The following is a 20,549-nucleotide window of genomic DNA, read 5'->3' as shown; positions in this document are numbered from 1 at the left end:
TCAGAAAGTTGAATTACTAATATTTGTGCCTGCTGCACATTCTAATCACAATTTCTAACTTTCTTCTCCACAAGAATAAAATATAATTAGCTACAGACGTGACTGAAGCCAGGCTCACAGTTGTCCAGTTTGCAGACAGAACCCCAGTGTTCCCTTCTATTAAATCACACCCACATCACATCACATCACTCAGCATGAAGTTTAACAAGTAACCAATATTTTTACATGTTTTATAATCTATGCTAAATATAGATCATATAATCATACTGGCCCCCTGTTAGGAAGAAAGGCATCGTCCATCAGGCAAGGTATCACTTTTTTTCCTCACAATACATAACATGTGGAATAAGGAGGATCTTTGGGAAGAGTAATAAAATTACTGAGCCACTTCAGACCTACAGGCTAAAACTTGAGCCATTAAGTGTAATTTTTGAAGGTAACAGGTAAACAACGGGACTTTCCTACAGATGGAATAGAGAAGAAGGCTTGGAATTTCAGATCTTGATACAGATTATATACATATATATATTACTATTATGCATGCATACATTATATATATATATTTTAGATGTATAAAAATAATTTGTTGTAGAGATCTGGATACTTATAAAGCTTGTGCCAAACAAGTGTCAGAGATTCTTATCTGAAGTGTTGTTAATATTTACAAAATACAAGACCTAAAAATATGTGATGTCTTAGCATCCTAAAAAGATTTTGCAGATGTTAAAACGATCCTTTCATCTGCTTTCAACAAGGACCAAAGCCCAGATGCAGAAAAGCACAGCAGTCAGATCATCAGGCCTACGAATAGTGGAGCAAAGAATCCTAAATTAACAGGAGAAACTAAAGGAAACACAGATGTTTACCTCAACGTTTCACAACTATTTAATTAAGAAAAAAAAGTTAGTCTTATAGTACTTCTAAAAAGAATATCTAAATATTATTTTATGGTGCTGCCACATTCACAGCCAGATAAAAACATCTTAAAATGCTAATTGCATTTCTGCCCTACTCTACTTGCTTATACATATGAAAATTTAATTATACTTCTTGTAATTGTTTTATAGACTAACAGTTAATGTCCTGTCAACCACAAGCCACAAAACAGTGCTTTAGATCAATGAAACCAAGAATCACACACGGCAGAGGGCAAAATATAGATCCAGCTGCCACAGCACGTGGTGTTTTATCAAGCTTCCCACACAGGGGAAAACAGGAAGACACATTTCTTCCCCTTCTCCCAATTAAGTGTCTCTATTGCTTGCACAGAGAAAAGTGTGAGCCATTAACTACTGCAGGTCTGCTTTGATGTTTAACTCAGAACATCCCTTGTTCCTTCTTGCCATCATCCTGGGTTCCTGCACCCACTGTCGTACTCAGCTCTCTTCTTCCCTGCATCCCTTTTCCAGGGCACCCATCTCCTTCCATTCGCTGTAAAACCTCCAGCACTTCGCTCATGGCCACCTCCGCACAAAGGTTCAAGCAATTTAAAACACTGCCACATCTACATCTCATCACGACTCTTGCCCAAGACAATACTAAATGCCAAGGCCAAAAATATAAACCTCAAAATCTCAATTAAGATTGAAAGAGGGTTGAAGATTACATTTTATCAAAGACTCACATATTCATTCACATTTTTAGCTAATAAAAACAGCTTTCTGCTGCTGTTTTATAAGCAGAGAGAGGTGACAGGGCACCTGCCCATGATCATCAGTTTCTAACAGCTTGAAAGCCTATTGCACCAAGTCCCAAGCTAGTGAACTCGCATACATACATACACCAAAATAGTATTTTTAGGAAGTGGAAAGTACTCAAGAAGCTTGTTAACCTTGCAAGCATTTACCACATTTAACTTTGAGATTGGTTCATTGTAACAGATAGAACTAAGTGTTCAAGGAAGGAAAGCATACATTCAAAAATAAATTTCATACTGAAAACACTACAGTAGAGGAGAGCTAACTTCCCCCCTCCAAAATGATGACCCAGGAAAAAAAAAAATTCACAAGTGGTACAAACAGTACAAGATGACAGGCCAGATAAGCTAGCCTCACGCAAGTTTAAGTTTCAAGTTCACAAGTAGCTTACTTCATTCAACCTCATGAAAAAGCAAAAGAACAGATTTAATATTAACTGTGTTGGGTGTACACATATGTTGATTTATTAGACTTATGGTAAAGTACTAAAAATACAACCCTGGAATGCACGCGCGAAGCCTCCCAGGATGTAACACACATGACATAGCACATTACCTGGATACCTGACTGTTCTGGTATTAGTGCATATGCTAATTCCAGACCGCATATTTGTGTGTGTATTTTAGACTTCTGTATACAACAAAGGCCTCAACTTTTGTGCACATGTCCAGTTAATTATAGCTGACCAAGATGCTGCTGATGCTTTGTGGAGTTTTCCTAGCAATGACTGCAAATGCCATCTGATGCAACACACCCTGTTTGCAAGCTTCCAGCCCGAGAACGGTTACCTCTCTCCAGCGCTCAGAGAGGAAGTTATAAAATTACCTACAAATCAAGTGTAAAAACTAAACAAGGGCAAAAGAGCAGACTGTTTCATGTGGCTATAACTGCTTGTATATACCTGTTGCCCATTCCAGACTAGCTTGTGCAACAACCCATTGCACCCAAACGGAGCAGCGCTACGAGGATCCAGGTGCGTGCGGTTACAGCAGAACAACACAAGCTGATAACACCATTTAGAAAAGCAAGAGGCACACGTACAATCAAGAAACTTGGATAGCTCAAGTCAGTGAGAATAATTAGCATGCTAAACAGGATTCACACAAGTCATTAATCACATTTTATCCTGCCGTCTTTCATAACAGTACCTCACGTTCCCTTCATAGCAGTTCTGCCATTGAGGCAAAATTTAGCTCCTTCCCCATTTCCCACATGCTCTTGGAAACATAATATTTTAAAATCCAGAATATGTAAATATCTTTTAAAATACTAAATAGTAAAAGAAGCACCAGTGTTTTCTTCATTCTGTGTTCGCATTCAGCCACAGAAGACTTCACAATGCTACAGGTTTTTACTCTTACAGTGAGCCAACAATTTTCAATGCAAACTGAAACCTTCTTGACAGTTGATTTTAAAAAAAAAAAAAATAATTTAAAACACCAGTGCTCATCTAAAAGGAAGAAAGGGCCACATAATTTCACCAAATTCTCTGTACTAAAATAGTTAACTTTCAAGGAAAGCATGCATGACTTTTCAAGTCTAATAGTCCATCATGACAAACAATTGATACAGCCACATAAAACTTTCTCATGCCCTATCTTTCTAATCAACATACCTATACTGCCTTGGAATATGAAATGATTCACACATCCACAACCAACACCGATAAGGCAACAACATCCCAGTGTAGACACAGTGACAATACAAAAAGACAACCTGGCACGCAGGTGGCCACAAGCGGCTGTGCTGACATAGCTGTGTCAGTAACAGCAGCCCTACGGTCTCAGACCATCTGCAAACTCCAACCAACCTCAAGACTTTGCTTTTCCCCTCTTCATGCCAGGTACAGTCAGTTTACAGAGGGAACTCACTGAATCAGGGCCCAACTGGTATAAATCCAAGCAGTCAATCCAGTGATTTGACTGCAAAAGTCACAGGAATAAGAATAACCCACGATGAGTTCTGAACCCTAGTGAAAAAGCTCTTCTATATGACTACATGCCTATAAATCAGTGACACCGGCTCTATCTGCCAATGTCTTCAGCTGGTTTGTTGGGGGGTTTTAGTATTATTTTTAGAAACAATGGTTCTCCCATCATAAGCAAGGCTTACCCAAGCCATTTATCTTGACATTCCAGCTGGAAGAAACCTGTTTCCTTGTTTATTCAGGCCAAGATGGCCAGCTAGTAGAGAGCCATCCCTCACTCCACAGCACAGGAATCATTATCACTGTCCTTGCAAATCCCAGACACATGCTGATGGATAGGGTTAGCAGGAGCAGCTCGGGCAAACCCACATGGCACCCCCCAATAACACACTCTCCAGTGGCACCATTTTCTAGGAAAGCCAGAAGAAAAATCAGCAAGAACAATGAATAGCACCTTCGATTGGCAACAGGTCTTTAAGCACCAGCCGTAACGCTCAGTTTCACTCCTTGCCATGAGACAGAAAGCTTAGACTTATTGTTTCTCTCATATACTCAGAACTGAAACTAAAATTACTTAATATGTCTTTCAATCTTGCATGTTATCTTTGTTTCTGAAAAACAAGAACTGCCAGCTTTGAAGCAAGCATCACCTTCTTACCAGCAGGGCTGCCTGTCTCTCCCTGGGAAGCCAACGACACCTCCGAGCTCCTCAATCTCACCTTCCCACACAACCCACTGCCATGACAGTTTCCTCAAAACAACAATAAAGCAAAGGAAAAAGCTGTATAAACCAAAATATCATTTGAGCAATAGGACTGATAAATAACTGCATATCTAGATTTTCTCTAAGCCTTACTTGGACGCAAAGAGTTCAGAGAAAACACCTTGCAGCGGAGCAAACCCCAAACTTCTATAAATCGATATGAGTTTTATTCCATTCTATAAAGACATCCTAATTACTTCAAACTAGATGCACATGGCTTATCCTGTATACATTGTTTAAAGGCTTAAAAGTTGTTAATCTGATTTTTTTTAATTAATATTACTACACTATAATTGTGCCCAGATTAGAATTAAGAATGACCCCGAAGAGAGCAACACTGTCTTGCCTGTGATCCCTCCCGACTCCACAATTTCTGTTTAAAGTTTTGGGTGAGGTCAATTTTCTATTTTTTGAAAAAGAATTACAGAAGACACTAGATTTGAAGGCATTTTCAGCTTCATTTTCTCTCACCAAATTACAGCATGCTTGAGAGAGAACACTGGAAGGAGGCAGCAAAGACACAGCCTTACGAAGGCAGGTCCACTGGGCTAATACTCTAAGTTTTGGTCTAGGGGGGCTTTTAAGGGAAGGAAAGAGGCTCAGTTTTCACTTTGTTTACATAGTCAAACACAGATCAGGAAGTTGAACAAGAAAGCAACCCCTAAAAACAAATCTCCCTTTTAAAAAGAAATTCTTCATGCAAGCACCATATTTGTCTGCAGTTCCTCAACATCTCCATATGCTACAAAAGGGTAAATAAGCTAAACCGAAACCAAGTAATTTCATTACACAAACAACTCTAAGGCCAAGAACTTACAGCATATATTAAATAAAATCTAAAAATTATATTGCAATCACAACTTCTAACTTTGTGCTGCTTTTCACATTCATTACTCCAAAACGCAAAGTCTGTTTACAGTATCATCAATGTTAAGAACATATGGAAAAATAAAGCAAGCTTACCGCTTCCAAGGACATATTTGCTTGAACACACCCAGTGTCAGAGGTTTTTTTTGTTTTTATTTAGCAGGAGGAAGAAAAATGTCACAGCGAGCAAAGTTCACATGTTAACCTGAAAAGGGTCCAGGCTTGACACTAAGCTAAGCGGGAGCAGCTGCACACACCTGCCCAGGCAAAAAATTTTCTCTGGAACAGCTCTATTGCAGATGTATCCTCCACTGACTGGGCGGCCGAAGGGGTGCATATCCCAAACACACTTGTGGAAGCGTCCAGCTTGCTCACCAGAATGCCCCGATGCCTACCAGGAAACTTTTCTACCTTAACTGATGAAAGCTACTTATTAATCTATCCGCTGCTCCTCCCTCCATCAAGTTACTCCCTTGAGCTTATGATCGAACTGGTTTTACTACAGAGAAAAGCCGTATTACTCACAGTATAGCTGGTTATATAGCTAAGAGAGCAAATAAATGAAATAAAACAAGGAACTTAAGTTCTTAAAAACCTTCTCAGCTGTGTATGGACAAAAAACATTCAAAAATGAGCGGAAGGATGAACACCAAATCATCACTTCCAGCTTATCAACACAATAGTTGGCTGGAGAGTAAGAAGAGCTACTCAAAACAAACAAACAAACAACAAAATACAAAAACAAAAAAACCTGACCCAAACCTGAAAATCCTTCCACATCCCACACACCTTCACATCTCCAAAAACCTCACACATTCAGTCCAACAGCATTGCTGCACCGCTCTAACCCACACTGGAGGTGAATGTCTGTGCGCACATTTCACACTGGGCTGAATTTTAGAAAGGAAAAGCAACTCTCAAAGAACACAATAAAAGTCTGCTAGGTTTCCACTGCTAATTCCTTTCAGGAATTTATGAAGTTGTTTATTTGAAAGTGCCCATAAAGGAAGAGGGAAAAAAATGGCAACAACAATGTCAGGAACAAGAACTCTCATTCAAATATTTCAACCCCACTAAAAGCCTACATGCACACAGTTCAAACTGGAATTTCCAATTAGGTTTTGTTAATAAAATTGGAAATCTATGCACTCCAAAATCCAACACTGCAATATAAGCAGAAAAATCTTTAAAAAGGCCTATTACTGAAAAGTGAATCCAAGGAAATCAGCTTCACAACAGGGCAGTGCAATTGCTTGTACTTTTTTTTTACCTACTTATTTTCAACTACACAGTCACCACTAGCTTTTCCACCACCCCTGAGTTCTGGTTTCAGGACTCCTTTGGATATCCTACCCCCTGACTTTGCCTCCCAACCTTTACAATACCTCCTGCTCTCCATCCAACGCAGTGACACTATCACACTAGTATCTGAGGATGTCTTGGAGTCTTTACGAGGTTCTCCTTAACCAAGTCTACCTGTTCTCTCTTTTACTGCAAAAAAAGTCAGCGCCAAGAACTGCACCTTTTGGCACAGATCATCTCACACTGCTGGTTAACCCATGAGCCTGCAGAAAATGTCTGGTCCCAGCTGGCAGGAGGAATCAGGCACCGCCAAGCTCCAATCCTTCTTCAGGATCTCACCGTCAATAGAGAAAAAGTTTGGGTAGAAGCCAAAAAAAAAAAAAAAAATCCCCAAAAAACAGCCAAAAAGTTATGAGCAGATGTTATAAGGTACTAAGCATCAGCATCACATCAGTATCCACAGGAAGCTTCCATACATTCCCTTCTGCATACAAGTATTTCAAAGTCATATCCTGCTTACCTCACCTCCTTGTCTCTACATCAAATTAATCTATTTGAAAACACAGTGTCAGCTTCCCTTTGCTGCACTTCTGACAGCAAAGAACCAATCGCTGCTACTACTACACGAAACAAACCCACCATCACTACATAAAACTATTGTTGCAACATTTAGAAGATTTGAGAAAAGACATAATCAAAAAGCTATTTCCTGCACAACTTTAACAACTCAAAATGAAGTTGACAGCATTTGGTCATACTTCAAAACAGGAAAGATGCATTTGTCACAGCATGCAAAAGTCAAAGCATGAGAAGTGGGGTAAAATGTCAGTAAATCCTATGTATTAAAGAAGCTCAGAAAGAGGGAACAGAAGGGGACTGATCCGCTTTAGCGGTGACAATACAGCCTGAATCTGGGGCACCCAACACACACAGGCTGCACGCAGCCATAATCCTCCTGCTGACGTTCTGGTTGTCTTTCAAGCAGGAAAGAAGCAGCCGTGTGCTGCCTGGCAGCCACGGAGAGTTTGCAGCTGCCGCCAAGGCAACAAGCTCTTTTCCTGCTCTCAGACAGGATGGAAAGGAGACAAACTAATAAAATGAGCAAAAACCAAACTAGCTGGAATTAGCACCTCCCTCCAATTCTCCTACAGTTCTCTGATGAAAATCAAGGGCTTCTTTTAAAGAACCCATTTGTCTTCTAAAAAAACATCTAACATTTGAAAAAAAAACAAAAAACAAAACAAAAGCCCAAATTACGTCCATCTTCACCCAATTTAACCTGTCATATAGTTATTATGGTTTTAAATATTTTATACATTAAGAGACTAGACAAATCTCATGGATAACACATGCACTTTCAGCTTCAAATACTAATCTTTTTCAGATCAGCACAGATTATAATTTACCATCCAAATTCTGCATGGAGAGGTTCAACTCTGGCCTCAGTTCAATTCTTAACAAACGAGTGCATGCACACACACATATATATATAGATAGATAGAGATATAGATATAAACACCCCACATTTATCCATATGATGAGTTCAGACCAGATCCCCACCTGAAGTATGAAATTACACTCCTAATAGGAGAATAAGATCCTTTCAGGAAGGAATAAATATTCAAGTCCAGTCACAGAATTTCACATCCAAATGTGTAAAACTTGGTGCAACCCTTGGTCCTGTGCACACTGATTTGCTCCCTGGTCACATTTCCACTAACCTGACCCGGGAGATCCACCCCATGCACCCAGCATCCCCCCAGTCCTCCCAGTCCCTCCAGCTGTTTCCTCCTCACTGCATCTTTCAGACCTCCAGTCTCCTTTCCTTTTCACATGGGTCATGAAAAGTTGGTCCCCCTTCAGCATCCTTGTTATTACCCCTCCCAATCAACTTGCTACACTTCTCTGCTCTCAACCCTACACCCTCTTCCAGGAAGGTTCCTGCTCAGAGCAGTAACACAGCCCTTCCCATAGGAAGCTCAGAGGACACAGAGGCCGCCACCACCTGCTGGTGGCAAGCTACTGGGTGAGGCAGCAAGCAAGTAAATCCATTTCTCAAGGGAACCTTCTTTGTTGACAAGGTCAAAGTACAACCCTGCTTCAGTTTTCTCCACCTCCCTGTTCACCCACACCTTGTGGGTGTTAACATCACACCAGGCCAAACCAGAGCATCTGAGTTTAGTTGTTGAGGGTCAGTATTAGCCGCAATCTGGCCACAGTAGCATTTCATAGATCCTGCACTGCCAACAACCTAATGCAGCAGCAAATGAAAACAGCTGGGGCATGGACAGTGAGGGAGTAGTAGGAAAAAAACACAGTCTTCTGCAACAGCTTTACCAGAAATAGTCTCTCCAATGATCACTATCTGTAAATTAACTTTTTTAGAAGAAACTATAATCAAGCTGGCTATGAAGAAAACCATGACTTTCACTTCCCTAACGATTAATGATTTCCCATCATCTTATCACTATTCAACAGTCTTCCAGCCTATGCATACCGTCTTAAAAGAAAAAGTTCACAAAATCAGCCTCATAACTGCACTCAACTCCAGCACCGAGAAGGCAAGTTATCCCGTTGTCATGAAACCAAAGAGAAAATTTTCTTCTACACAACTTCCCTTCTGCTTTTCCAAATCCCTTCGCCTTCTAAAAAACTGACTGTCCTCTATAATTCAGGATATCCGACCATGGCACGCACACACTGAACAGCTATATAGCTAAAAATACCTGGAGCTCACATGCATAAAGATTTTTCAGGATGGAAATACTTTAAAACAAAGCTTATAAAAGCCACAGCTGAAGGGCAAGAAAACACATGGCAAGTTCAGTTTTTAACACAGAAACAAGCCACATCCAACCCCTCTTTGGTGTTCAGTAGAAAGACAATCTTGATGACTCAAGAACCACAGAAGAACCGTGTCTGATGCTCTTTTTCTATATGGCACGAGTGCTCATTAAATACATTATCAACACACAGTAATCATCAAAACACTACTTAAGATAAAATTAAGTTACTATTTACACAGGACTTGCAACCCAAAATGGATTTTGAACTAAACTACAAACAGCTTAAAAATATTAGACAAGGGAAAGGCATTCATCCAAACTTTTCCTTGGTAAAAGACTCTGAGAACAATTGGATTATTCCCATCAGCTTTAAAAGGCAGATACTTAAATCTCTCTGCAATAGATCAAGAATGAGTGGTTTTGCTTTTTCAGTAAGTTGAACAGAAAAATTGTCAAATTTAATGTCAGTAAGTATAAAGAAGTGCTTATAGCACTGGACAAATTTCCCCTTAGGTTTAACAATATGAAATTATCACAGTAAGATATATTAGATAATTCTGTTCTGCAAAGAATTAATTTCACTTGAAAAGAGATAGAAATATCTAAATTCTCTTTCATCATACTTCATAGAAGTTACACTAAGGAATCCTTGGAATTTACTAAAAAGATCAGAAAGCGTAAAGCAGCAAAGCCTAACATCTCCATAACACTTGTGCAGTTTAGATGAGAAAATACCTGCAGCTCAGCAGACCCCAAATTTTGGAAGTTAAACATGGAATAACACACCTATCTGACTTCTTCATTGTAAGGAACTAATAAATAGATGCATACTCATTATTGCATTTAGAAAATTTGGAGAGAAAAGAGGAAAAATGTGGAAGGTACAACCAAAAATTTCCACTAAAATTAGGACACAGACACAGAATAAATATAAAAGGTTAAATAAAACGTTTGAGAAGCAGTATCCCACAGAAGAAGACAATTACTGCCAGTCAGTCACACAGCATGGAGTGAGACAGAGATCCCAGAGCAGTGGATCATATTTAGAAAGATGATGACTAATCCAAAGGCACGACACTGCTGCAGCCCAGCGGAGCACTTATCTCACACCCTTCCTGTTTCAGGTATTTGCTGCTGACAGTTGGCGAGCCTGGTCAGGAAACCAAACAAGCTGAAAGCCAACCTGACCTCCTAGTTACCTTTTAGCTGGACACATTCCCTGCCCTGTACCTTTGCAGAGTCACAAGAAAGGCAGTGCTAGAGTGGGGAGTCCAGGGCAGGGCAGAATTGTTCCTTCAAACAAAGCAGCTTAATCCAGGCTGAAGCCCACACAAGCACAGCCTGAGGATGTAGCTTTTCATTAGAGCTGAGCTGACTGGGCTGTGACCCAACTTTCCCAACTCCGTCACAACTTGATGTCTCCTGTAGAAGTAGGTTTGGAAGGTTTTTTTGGTTTTGTTTTGTTGGTTTTGTTGTGGTTTTTTTTTCTAATCAGTTCATCTCACTGAAGCAGGTAACCACAGCTACAGACAAATTTTAGTGCACTGCAGTGGCAGGAAGGAGATAGAACATACAGTGCAAGGAGACAGACCAAAAGAAATGCCAGAGTGAATAAGAACAGACAGCAGAACTTGCTCAAATAAAAAAGGGCTTCAAAGGCATACTAAAAAAAGGTAATCATCTAAAGGTTAAAAAAAAATAAATCTTGTTACAAATGCAACTGATGTGTATTCTAACCATTTCAATAATAATTACCTTGCTGTACAATCACAGCAAAACCAAGTCAGTGCAGAAAACTCACCTTCACAAAATTGTCAGGGAACATGCCCCTTTTGCCATTTAGCTCCCCTTCTAACCATCCTTCTTCTTCCAGTTTTTTCACATTCCTGATGATTTCCCCAACTCGGATCGTTAACTCATCATCGTGCACTGCATCATAGTCATATTCCACGATATAGTCCACTAAAAAGAAAAAAAAAAACAACCATACTCACAGTGAATGCAACTTTAAAGCCTTGAATGTACAAAAAGTCAAACCTAAGGACAAATGCTAAGAACAAGCGTTTCCCTTACAGCAACACTCATTTGTGAACTGCAGTGCTCCCAACCATTTTGGAGAAGGGAAAAAAAAACTGGACAGTCACCTACTAGGAATATGACACCAGGTCATATTTTGTTTGCGGTGGGTAGGTTTTTGTGCACTTGTGGTGGCAGGGATTGATGGCAGTGTTGTTTTCCGGTATTTTTCCCCTGCCCTGTCAAGTCCCAGCCCAAGATTTACCAATTATGAATTACTGCCCACAGAGCAAGATGACTCAATGCATATTTGGGGTCAAGGAGAGCAAAAGGTTCAAATTGTGCATGTATAGTATGTAAATGCAATGCCTTGTTAATTCTCATACTTGCATCTGCTATTATATTGGAAAAAAATTCCCTCCTGCACACACAGTATTTTTGCAGGTTTGATCCAAGACATGTAATAGAGCCATAAGGTGTAAACTGACAATCATACAACTTAAATTGCACAAACGTGTAAAAGACACGTGTAAAAGAATAAGCAAGCAAGCTTTAATTTTGATATAATTAAGTTTACTCAGAGGAGCATAACAATGTATTTACATACTTGTCCATCTGTTGCACAAGCTCCATGAGAGTTGCTTACTGACTGCTTAAGGCTTGTTTGGCAATAAAGGCTCATTTGCTCATCAAGAAATTCTGTTTATGCCAGAAATTTCCACAGACGTGCAGCAACCAAGTAATTTTCCCTCTCACTCAAATCCATTGAGGATACCCAGGCACTACCTAACACTGTTCTCACCGAAACCTGCCTCTTCTCTGCACATCATAACAAAACACACAAAGACGAGAGCACAAGAGGCTTAAAAGACAGAAATCCTGAATGGCTGTAAAAGTTGTTTTCCCAGGTTACTCTTTATTCTGTCAGTGCCTAATAATATCCAACAATTCATTCACAAATTCAGGAGACAAATTTGAGAAAGCATTCTTTCCTGGTATTGAACTTCCAGCTCCATTAAATCAATGTATAATTCTGATCTGTGACCAGTTTTGATCTAAAGTGCTGCTGCACAAGTTGCCTTTATCCCTCTGCTACCTATTGGTGAAGTCAGAAAACCCTTGGTACAAAACAGAACTACATGATGGAGCCATAAATGCAATAGAACCTAGAACGATCTGTCTGGCAAACTATTTTCCGAACACATCCATTAACAAAGGAACCAGTCAAATATAAACAGGAAGACTTAGTTTTGCTTTTTTTTCCTTTATTATGAACGGAAGCCATCACCAGAGTTATGTGTTTGTGACACACACTCTGGAACTCCTAACATACACTTTTGCTGCTATATACATTAATTTTTGACAAATGTATTCTTTAAACTCACTTCAAAGAATCATATTTCACCATTACTGCCTGCAGCAAGCATAGCAGTTTTGTCTTGCTTCTGCACAGAATTGCTTTTTGAGTGGCTGACGTGAAATACTGCCCAACAGGTAGGAAATTCTGGCAGCCACAGATCATAAAGACAACTGCCATCCATCACCTACAGTCTGGAAATAAAAATGTCATCTTCCAGCCAGCTCAACACAACCATTTTGGAAACCTACAAATGCATAAAAATGTAAGAAATAACCATGCTACATCTTTCTCTCATTATAAACTCTGGTTTTAAGCACATTAGGAGGTATTTTATTTCAATATACATATTATAGGACAGTTTTACAAAGTTGAACATGGAAAATGAATCAGAACACAGTGCCGGTCATGGCAAATGCTTACAGCATTGCTGACTACAACCCCAACTGCCGAACACCTGGTCCTTTTTCCACAGCAGCAGTAGGTAATCATACCCACACTATGTCAACATGAACTAATTATTTTGAAAACGTCTTTATTTCCTTGGGGGAACATTTCTGTATTTGTGCTTGAAATAACCTTGCTCATTTTGGTCAACTTTCCACGCTGTAAAACATGGACCCAGTCATGTCAACAACCAAAGGAGGATCTCAAGAACCTCCCACTCATCATCCATGAGTCTGTGTTTCAAAGATAAACAGCAGCAAATGAATGTCAGCTATTTATTTTTGAGATTTAGGTGCTAAACTTCCTCTTGTGTTTGTCCATGATACTCAATACCACCCTCATTCTCATGGATACATATACAAAACAGATCTAAACTCTTGTTTTCTCACCCGAAAAGTGAGAGAAGTCATGAGGAATGTCAAAATAGTTTCATCCCATATATTTTTTCATGGGATGACAATGAAACAGCAGGAAGCTACATCTCACTACTACTTTGTCCTCAAGAGGAATGCTTATCAGTTTAGCTTTTCAACATTAGCAAGGAGCAGGAGAGGAACCAACCAGGTAATTCAGGACTGCAGTGTGATGGGCAAGGAACCACTCTACTGCCAAAACAGTCAAATCAGCCTCTAAAAGGTCTTCAAGTATAATATTCATCCAAGCAAAAACAGCCTTCAGTGGTGACAGAAAATGTTTTTAAGGAATCACAACTCCTTATCATAACAATAATCAGGAGTCATGACAGTCCATGGATGATACTTCTGAGTGCTTCAAGTAGTTCTGAATGCTTCTGAACTATTCTTCTCAATGCTTCAAGTTCTCACTTAAAAACTTTAAGCAAGAACAGATGTGATACTAAAATCAGTCAGCAGTAAGTTGGACTGCAGTACTTCCAACTCAAATCAATTATCTATGTCTTAGAAGTCCATCATGACCAAGTCTTCGATGAAAAATAGTCTTCCCAAGCTTCACATGAACACCGTGATGTTAACCATGCTTTTCTTGCACATCCAGCAGGATCAAAGCTCACCTGAGAGGGAGACAACATTCTCTTGAACTGGCTAAGGCCAGAGGAGTTTTCACAGGCAGTATGGACCATCACAAACCACTTCCTGCACTGTGTGCAAAGAAGACTTCTTTATTCTAGATCCCTAACAAGTAAGTGGCACTCTTGCTTTGGCAAGAATTCAAATATAAACATAAAACATCACCCGGTGCATGCTTCCAACCAAGGAAGGAGGGAAGGAACAAAAAACGACAAGCCAAATCAGAGTCAGGTTGATCAAGGGTATGACAGAAAATAAATTATAACAGACGGTAAGAACTGACAGAACAGATTTAGAAACACAGGACTACGTTCAGTGCCCTGGTAGCAGTCGAGGGGCTGGCAGTTCTCTGCCCAATGAAGCATCAGAGGTAGTTGAGCCTGTGCCACCCAAGAGCACCAGGGTGGTGACAGTGGGGATTAGCAAAGATGTAGGAAGGGGAAGTCATGCCTGACCAACCTCACAGGCTTCTGCGATGGAATGACTACTTCACTGGCTGATGGGAAAGCAGTGGAGACTGTCTCCCCTGATATCCTCATCCACAAACCGATGGAGTACAGGCCAGATGAATGTAAAATGAAATGGACTGAAAACTGTCCAAAATACCAGGCTGAAAGCATTGTGATCAATGACACACAGTCCAGCTGGAAGAGACTCACCAGTGGTGTGCTCCAGGAGTCAACGCTGAGTTGTTCAATATCTTTATTAATGACCGGGATGATGGGAGTGAGTGCACCCTCAGCAAGTCTGTAGATGATACAAAATCATGAGGAGTGGCTGACTATTTAGAGGGACCTCAACAGGCTGAGGAAATGGGCCAACAGGAAACTCACGAAGTTCAAACGGAAATGCCAAGAACTGCCCCTGGGCAGGAACAACTCCGTGCACCAGTACATTCTGTGGGCTGCTTGGCCGGAAAGCAGCTCGGACACCAAGTTGACATGAGCCAGCAACATGCCCTTGCAGCAAAGGCAGCCAACAGCATCCTGAGATGCTTTAGGATACGCATTGCCAGCAGGTCGAAGGAGGTGATCCTACCCCTCTGCTCACCACTAGTGAGACTCATGGGGAATGCTGGGTCCCATTCTGGGCTCCCCAATAGAAGACAGACAGGGACATACTGGAGTGAGCCCAACAAAGGGCCATGAAGATGACTAAGGGACTAAGAGTACCTTCATACAAGGAAAGGCTGAGAGATCTGGGACTGTTCAGCCAGGAGAAGAGAAGGCCCAGGGAGACCTTCTTGATGAGGATGTGGAGAAGACTGGTGGTGTCCAAGTGGAAGAAGGATAGGAAGCAGGCACAAATGCCAACAGAGCAAATTCCACTTAAACATATATATACACATATATACACACACATCCCATACATACACACACACCCACGACCACTATGAGGGTGATCAAACACTGGAACTGTTCTGAGGGGATGTGTAGTCTCCTTGGAGATGGTTCAAAACCCAACTGGACATGGTCCTGAGCATCCTGCTGTAGCTGACCCAGATGTTAGGAGAAGCATTGGACTAGATGCTCTCCAGAGGTGCCTTCTAGCCTCAACAATTCTGTGTCTGATTTGAACCAAAGATATTCCTTATGTGGCAGCTTTCTGTCATCCAGCCATGACAGCTTTCCAACACAACACTCTGCTATGGTGAGAGCCCATGTGGAGTACTGTGTCCAGCTGTGGAGTCCTCAGCACTGGAAAGACATGGACCTGTTGGGGTTGGTCCAGAGGAGGGCTACAAAAACAATCAGAGGGCTAGAACACCTCTCCTATAAGGAAATGCTGAGATAGTTGGGGTTGTTCAGCCTGGAGAAGGCTCCAGGGACACTTTATTGCAGCCTTTCAATACTTAAAGGGGCCCTATAAGAAAGATTAGGACAAACTTTTTAGTAGGGCCTGTTGCAGTAGGACAAGGGACAATGGTTTTAAACTAAAAGAAGGTAGATTTAGACTAGATATAAGGAAGAATTTTTTTTACAATGAAAGGCAATAGATTCCCGATCCCTGGAAACATTCCAAGTTAGGTTGGATGGGGCTCTGAGCAACCTGATCTAGTTGAGGACGTCCCTGCACACTGCAGGGGGGTTGGACTAGATGGCATTTAAAGGTTCCCTCCAACACAAACCATTCTGTGTTTCTATGATAATTAGAGAACTTCACAGATTGTGTTTTTTGAGGCTTCTGACCCATTTTCAGGGGCAGGGGATTGATTAAATCAACAGTGTTAAGTAAAAAAATATTGACTGCATATCTTTGGGAGAAAGGTGGTTATAGCAAGCTTTATGGGAGTAGTCTGTTCAGCTCTTGGTTTCGAGTAAGATGACAACTTGACTAATGAAACATTAAAACAGAACAAACACATCAAAGCCAGTCAGCCCTGTCAACAATTACAGACTATGTCATTCCCCATGGCAAAGACAGTAAGTGTCCTATCTAACAACTCTGCCTCTTTGACAAAATAGCTCACCCTGTTAGCCAACACAGCAACGCCGCCTGCACAAGGCATTCAGTCACTGCTGGCACAGGTGAACTCTCCACTTCTCCAAAACTTACACAACCGGCTCTTCTGCCAACCACATCCTGGTGCCAATGGAAAAGGCAAGCCTCCTGATAAGCGTGGCTGCATAACGCCCATCTTCACTGATTTTAAACAAAGAAAGCCTTCAGCTGCTCAGACTCTTTCTGAAGGTGGCTATTATAGGTAACTAAGGGCCTCTAGGTGCCCTACCAAAAAATACATAAATCAAGGAAAAGAGAGTTAAACTTACTGAAATTCTAGCATGCCTGTGTCTTCAATAGAAATAACCAAGTGTCAGACACTCATCCAGCAAAGAGCATATTACAGTAGGATATTACAATACTGTCAGAATCCAGTGACCTTTCTGTAGTAGCCAGAAAAAAATACAAACCAGATATAAAATAAATCCCATGAAGAACACATTTAATAGCTTATAAAATGAAAAAAAGAAAATTTCATGTGATAACTGAAATCCTTGAATATAACTCTCAAGCTATTCAGGAAGCCTTGCTGAAACTTGCAGCAGACCTGGAGGGACAGAGTCCAACATCAAGCAGCAAGAAAAGCTTGAGTTGTGTGCCACGCTCCATAATGGACTCTTCAGGCAGGTTTTAGGTCAGTTCAGATTAAAAGTCATTTATTGGAACACGAACCCTGGAAAGTTGTGTGGCCTCCAGAACCACCTTGCCAGCAGAACTGCAGCCACGCTAGAAACTGAGATTTTGCTTTTCCAATTTATCATAACAGACAGTTGCTAGATGCCCAAAACAAACTCTTAGTACTGTTATTTCCACTTGTATATGTATCACAAAAAAACCCAAAGTCTAGTCTCCTACAAAACCAAGCTAACATTTTTGTCATTATGTATGAACACATACACACAAAGGTATTTAGCTTTATAGCAGACAGCAAGCTTACACTAAAGAGAAAAGATGACAGGGACACAATCTTATCCTTTTAACTATCATACTTTCTTCACAATTATCTCAAAATCACATGTTGGACTGAAGGAGAAAGCTCCTTCCAATTGCTTTCCCCCAGAAACTTTCCTACACTTTGTGAGATATAAGAGTTCCATCTGTTATAATAGCAATACCATATTATATGTTTGCCCACTGAAGACAGACGTCAACACTGAAAAAGTAGTTCAGGTGTTTAAATGCTGAACAACTAAAACACCTCGATAAGCGTTAAAATATAAGTAGCTGTTATAAGAACGCTTTTTTTTTTCCCACTTCAATTACCCTGACCTGAGTCACTGATGACAAAGAGACCAGGTGGACTCCCTATTGCCCTTAATTCTAGCCCCTGCTTTCAAAACTGAATGAGTTTTGTGCTACAAAGCTCCCCTGGTAAGACATGCGCACAAGGTGAACACCAGGCTTTGGCAACCAAAGACAAATCCCTCCTGGCCAAGAGCCTCCACTGCTCTGCAGCTAGGTCCCTTCTTCTGCGCTCTGCTCCCATGATTCACTCTCCTGTTTACCCAACAGCCCACAATGACCATAATAACCAGTTCACCAAAGATCAAAGTATTTTGGGTGGTACAGATGTGCGTTTGGTCTTCCTCACACCAAGCAGGGAACTGCCTCACATTTCCCACTATTGAGGAAACCACCCTGACCACTGGTCTTATGCAAAAGACCTTCCTTTCATGCCCCAATAGCATCAGCAGCCTAGGGACTGATCCTTGAACAGATGAAAAAATTTTGTTCTTTCCTTCTCATGCTGCCCGAGACAGCTACATTACTAATGGAAAGTGTGAAACCTGCAAAGCTGTACTTCCAAGACATCTGAATCCAGGGATGTTGTGATCCCATCCTTGTCTGTGTGCATCCACATGGTCCCTTCCCCCTGCTCTGCACTTTCATTAGTACTTATCGATACTACTGGTGAATCAGACAAAAACAGCCCAAGAGAAAACTATTTAGTGCCAACTTTCTGCAAGTTTATCTCCTTAAAATGGCTTACTGCAGGGCCAGGGAAGCAGGATGGCATCAAACCCAACTTAGATCAATATCTACATCCCTGTTACAGTCCAGATCAGGAATACGCTTCTCAGCAGAGCTCCAAACCACCTTCATTTATCATGCTTCAGTTCACAACGTGAAGCAGCCTCACAGCAAGTCATCTGGATTTCTTTTCAGAGATATGCAGCCCATGAGGCACTCTTAACACATGCTAATCTTTAATAGGCATTAAGTCCACAGGATGAGACCAGAACTAGGATGATCTAAAAACATCCAAAACATGAATGTCAGGTCCCTAACACCAACAGTTTCCCTCTGCAGCTCCACTCATCTTGCCCCTCACCACTTGCCACTTTGCACATAGCCAAAACCTTCCATGAAACCACATCCTAATGTAATGCACTAATGATGCAAGCCCACTGGATTCCTGTCAACTCTGATGGTAGGGATGCAGCTCCAAGCTACGGTAGGGATGTGGTTCAAAGCTATTAAGAAGTTCAACAAGGAAAGATCTTATTTAACTACCAGGAACCATGCAGTCTACACGTATTTTACAGTACAGTTCACGCCAGCCTTCAATAAGCCAACAGTTTTAAGTCCCACTACAGCAGACACTTAAATGAGCTGGGCCACGCAAAGCCACCATTCACACTCCATGTGGAGGACTTGCAAAATAGTTCCATCATGAGGACGACTGAAAGCATTAAACATCACAAATAAGATGTTCCACCTCTATAGAAGCTCAAAAGGAGGTTGGGCACTTCCTGTACCACCTCAGAAACAGCAGTGACACATAGCAGAGCCATTTCTACCTGTGCCTACTCCCAAGTGAGCCATACCAGTTGTGCCAGCTCCAGGCCTGATAAACAGCTCTCTGACAAAGCGTTCACATTGCTTCCTGCTCCTGAAGCTTTGATCACCTGTATGCCAGCCAAGCAAACCACTGCTGTCACAAGGAAGGGATGGGGCAGAGGAGGAACTCTGCAGTTTAAGACAGTGCCTTCCTCCTACACTCCAATACTGACTTAAAATTGTGTTTTAAGCAAAGTGCTCTGAGCCATCAGGATTCTTTCATTAGTTTTTTTTATAAAACAACTTAATGCCAATGGATTTGAAAGATTTTCATGCCATCCTACGTACATTTTCTTTCACGCATATAGAATTAACTCCCAAATTGCTGTAAGCTGATTATGCTAGCAGTATATTATTTTAAAGACAGAGAACCTAAATCTGCAGAATGTATTAGGTCACATGCTGGGCAAACAAACATGGCTTTCAAACAAGAAAGACACACTCCTGGACCCAAACTGATTCTGCATCAAGCCAGCTCAGCTGTGTCCACCGAAACTCTGGGAGCACCACGAACGTTCTGCTGCCACCCATCAAGGACTCAGTTTGCAACCCAACAGGATTTGCTCCATTTGAAGCAACAGCCTTCATACTCACTTCAATATACCCCACACCTCAGAAGGCTCATTAGGCTCAATGCAGCATTAGATGAGCCATGGTAAGCAGCCACCACGCTGCAGAGTCAGGCCAAATTCCCAACAAGCCCTCTTTCTACTTCCCCAGCATAGGAGGTGATCAAACAGAGCACCATCCTCACTTGAGCTCAGATTCATGCAGCACTGTGCTGGAGCAGCTCAATCTTCCAGCACCAAGCCCCCCTTCCTCTATCAGATGTTTTTTTTATTATTTTTAAAAGGGAATTAAAAAAAAATTTAAGGTCTTTCCAATCAAAGACCATAGCACTGGTTATCAAGAAAACACATCATTCTTCTGGCATATGGTACATCTTTTCTATCACAAGGCGCCACAAAAAAGGTGCTGGATATATGTGATGATTTACA

General features: G+C 41.1%; 1 protein-coding gene across 1 annotated transcript in view; it reads right to left on the bottom strand.

The window, feature by feature from the left end:
* Positions 1–11,304, bottom strand: part of CD2AP (CD2-associated protein) — a gene marked incomplete at its 5' end in the record, with an annotated part of 57,552 nt that extends 46,248 nt beyond the window's left edge. Inside the window, one exon of the mRNA XM_010077910.1 lies at positions 11,144–11,304. Coding sequence (XP_010076212.1) covers positions 11,144–11,304 — 161 coding nt within the window. The remainder of the gene's footprint in view (positions 1–11,143) is intronic.
* Between the last annotated feature and the right edge of the window lie 9,245 nt (positions 11,305–20,549).

This window comes from Pterocles gutturalis, unplaced genomic scaffold (genome assembly GCF_000699245.1).
Source record: "Pterocles gutturalis isolate BGI_N339 unplaced genomic scaffold, ASM69924v1 scaffold15763, whole genome shotgun sequence".
In the NCBI taxonomy this organism is placed as follows: Eukaryota; Metazoa; Chordata; class Aves; order Pterocliformes; family Pteroclidae; genus Pterocles; species Pterocles gutturalis.
The sequence above is the reverse complement of the archived record's forward strand: the minus strand, read 5'-3'. Positions and strand labels throughout refer to the sequence as shown.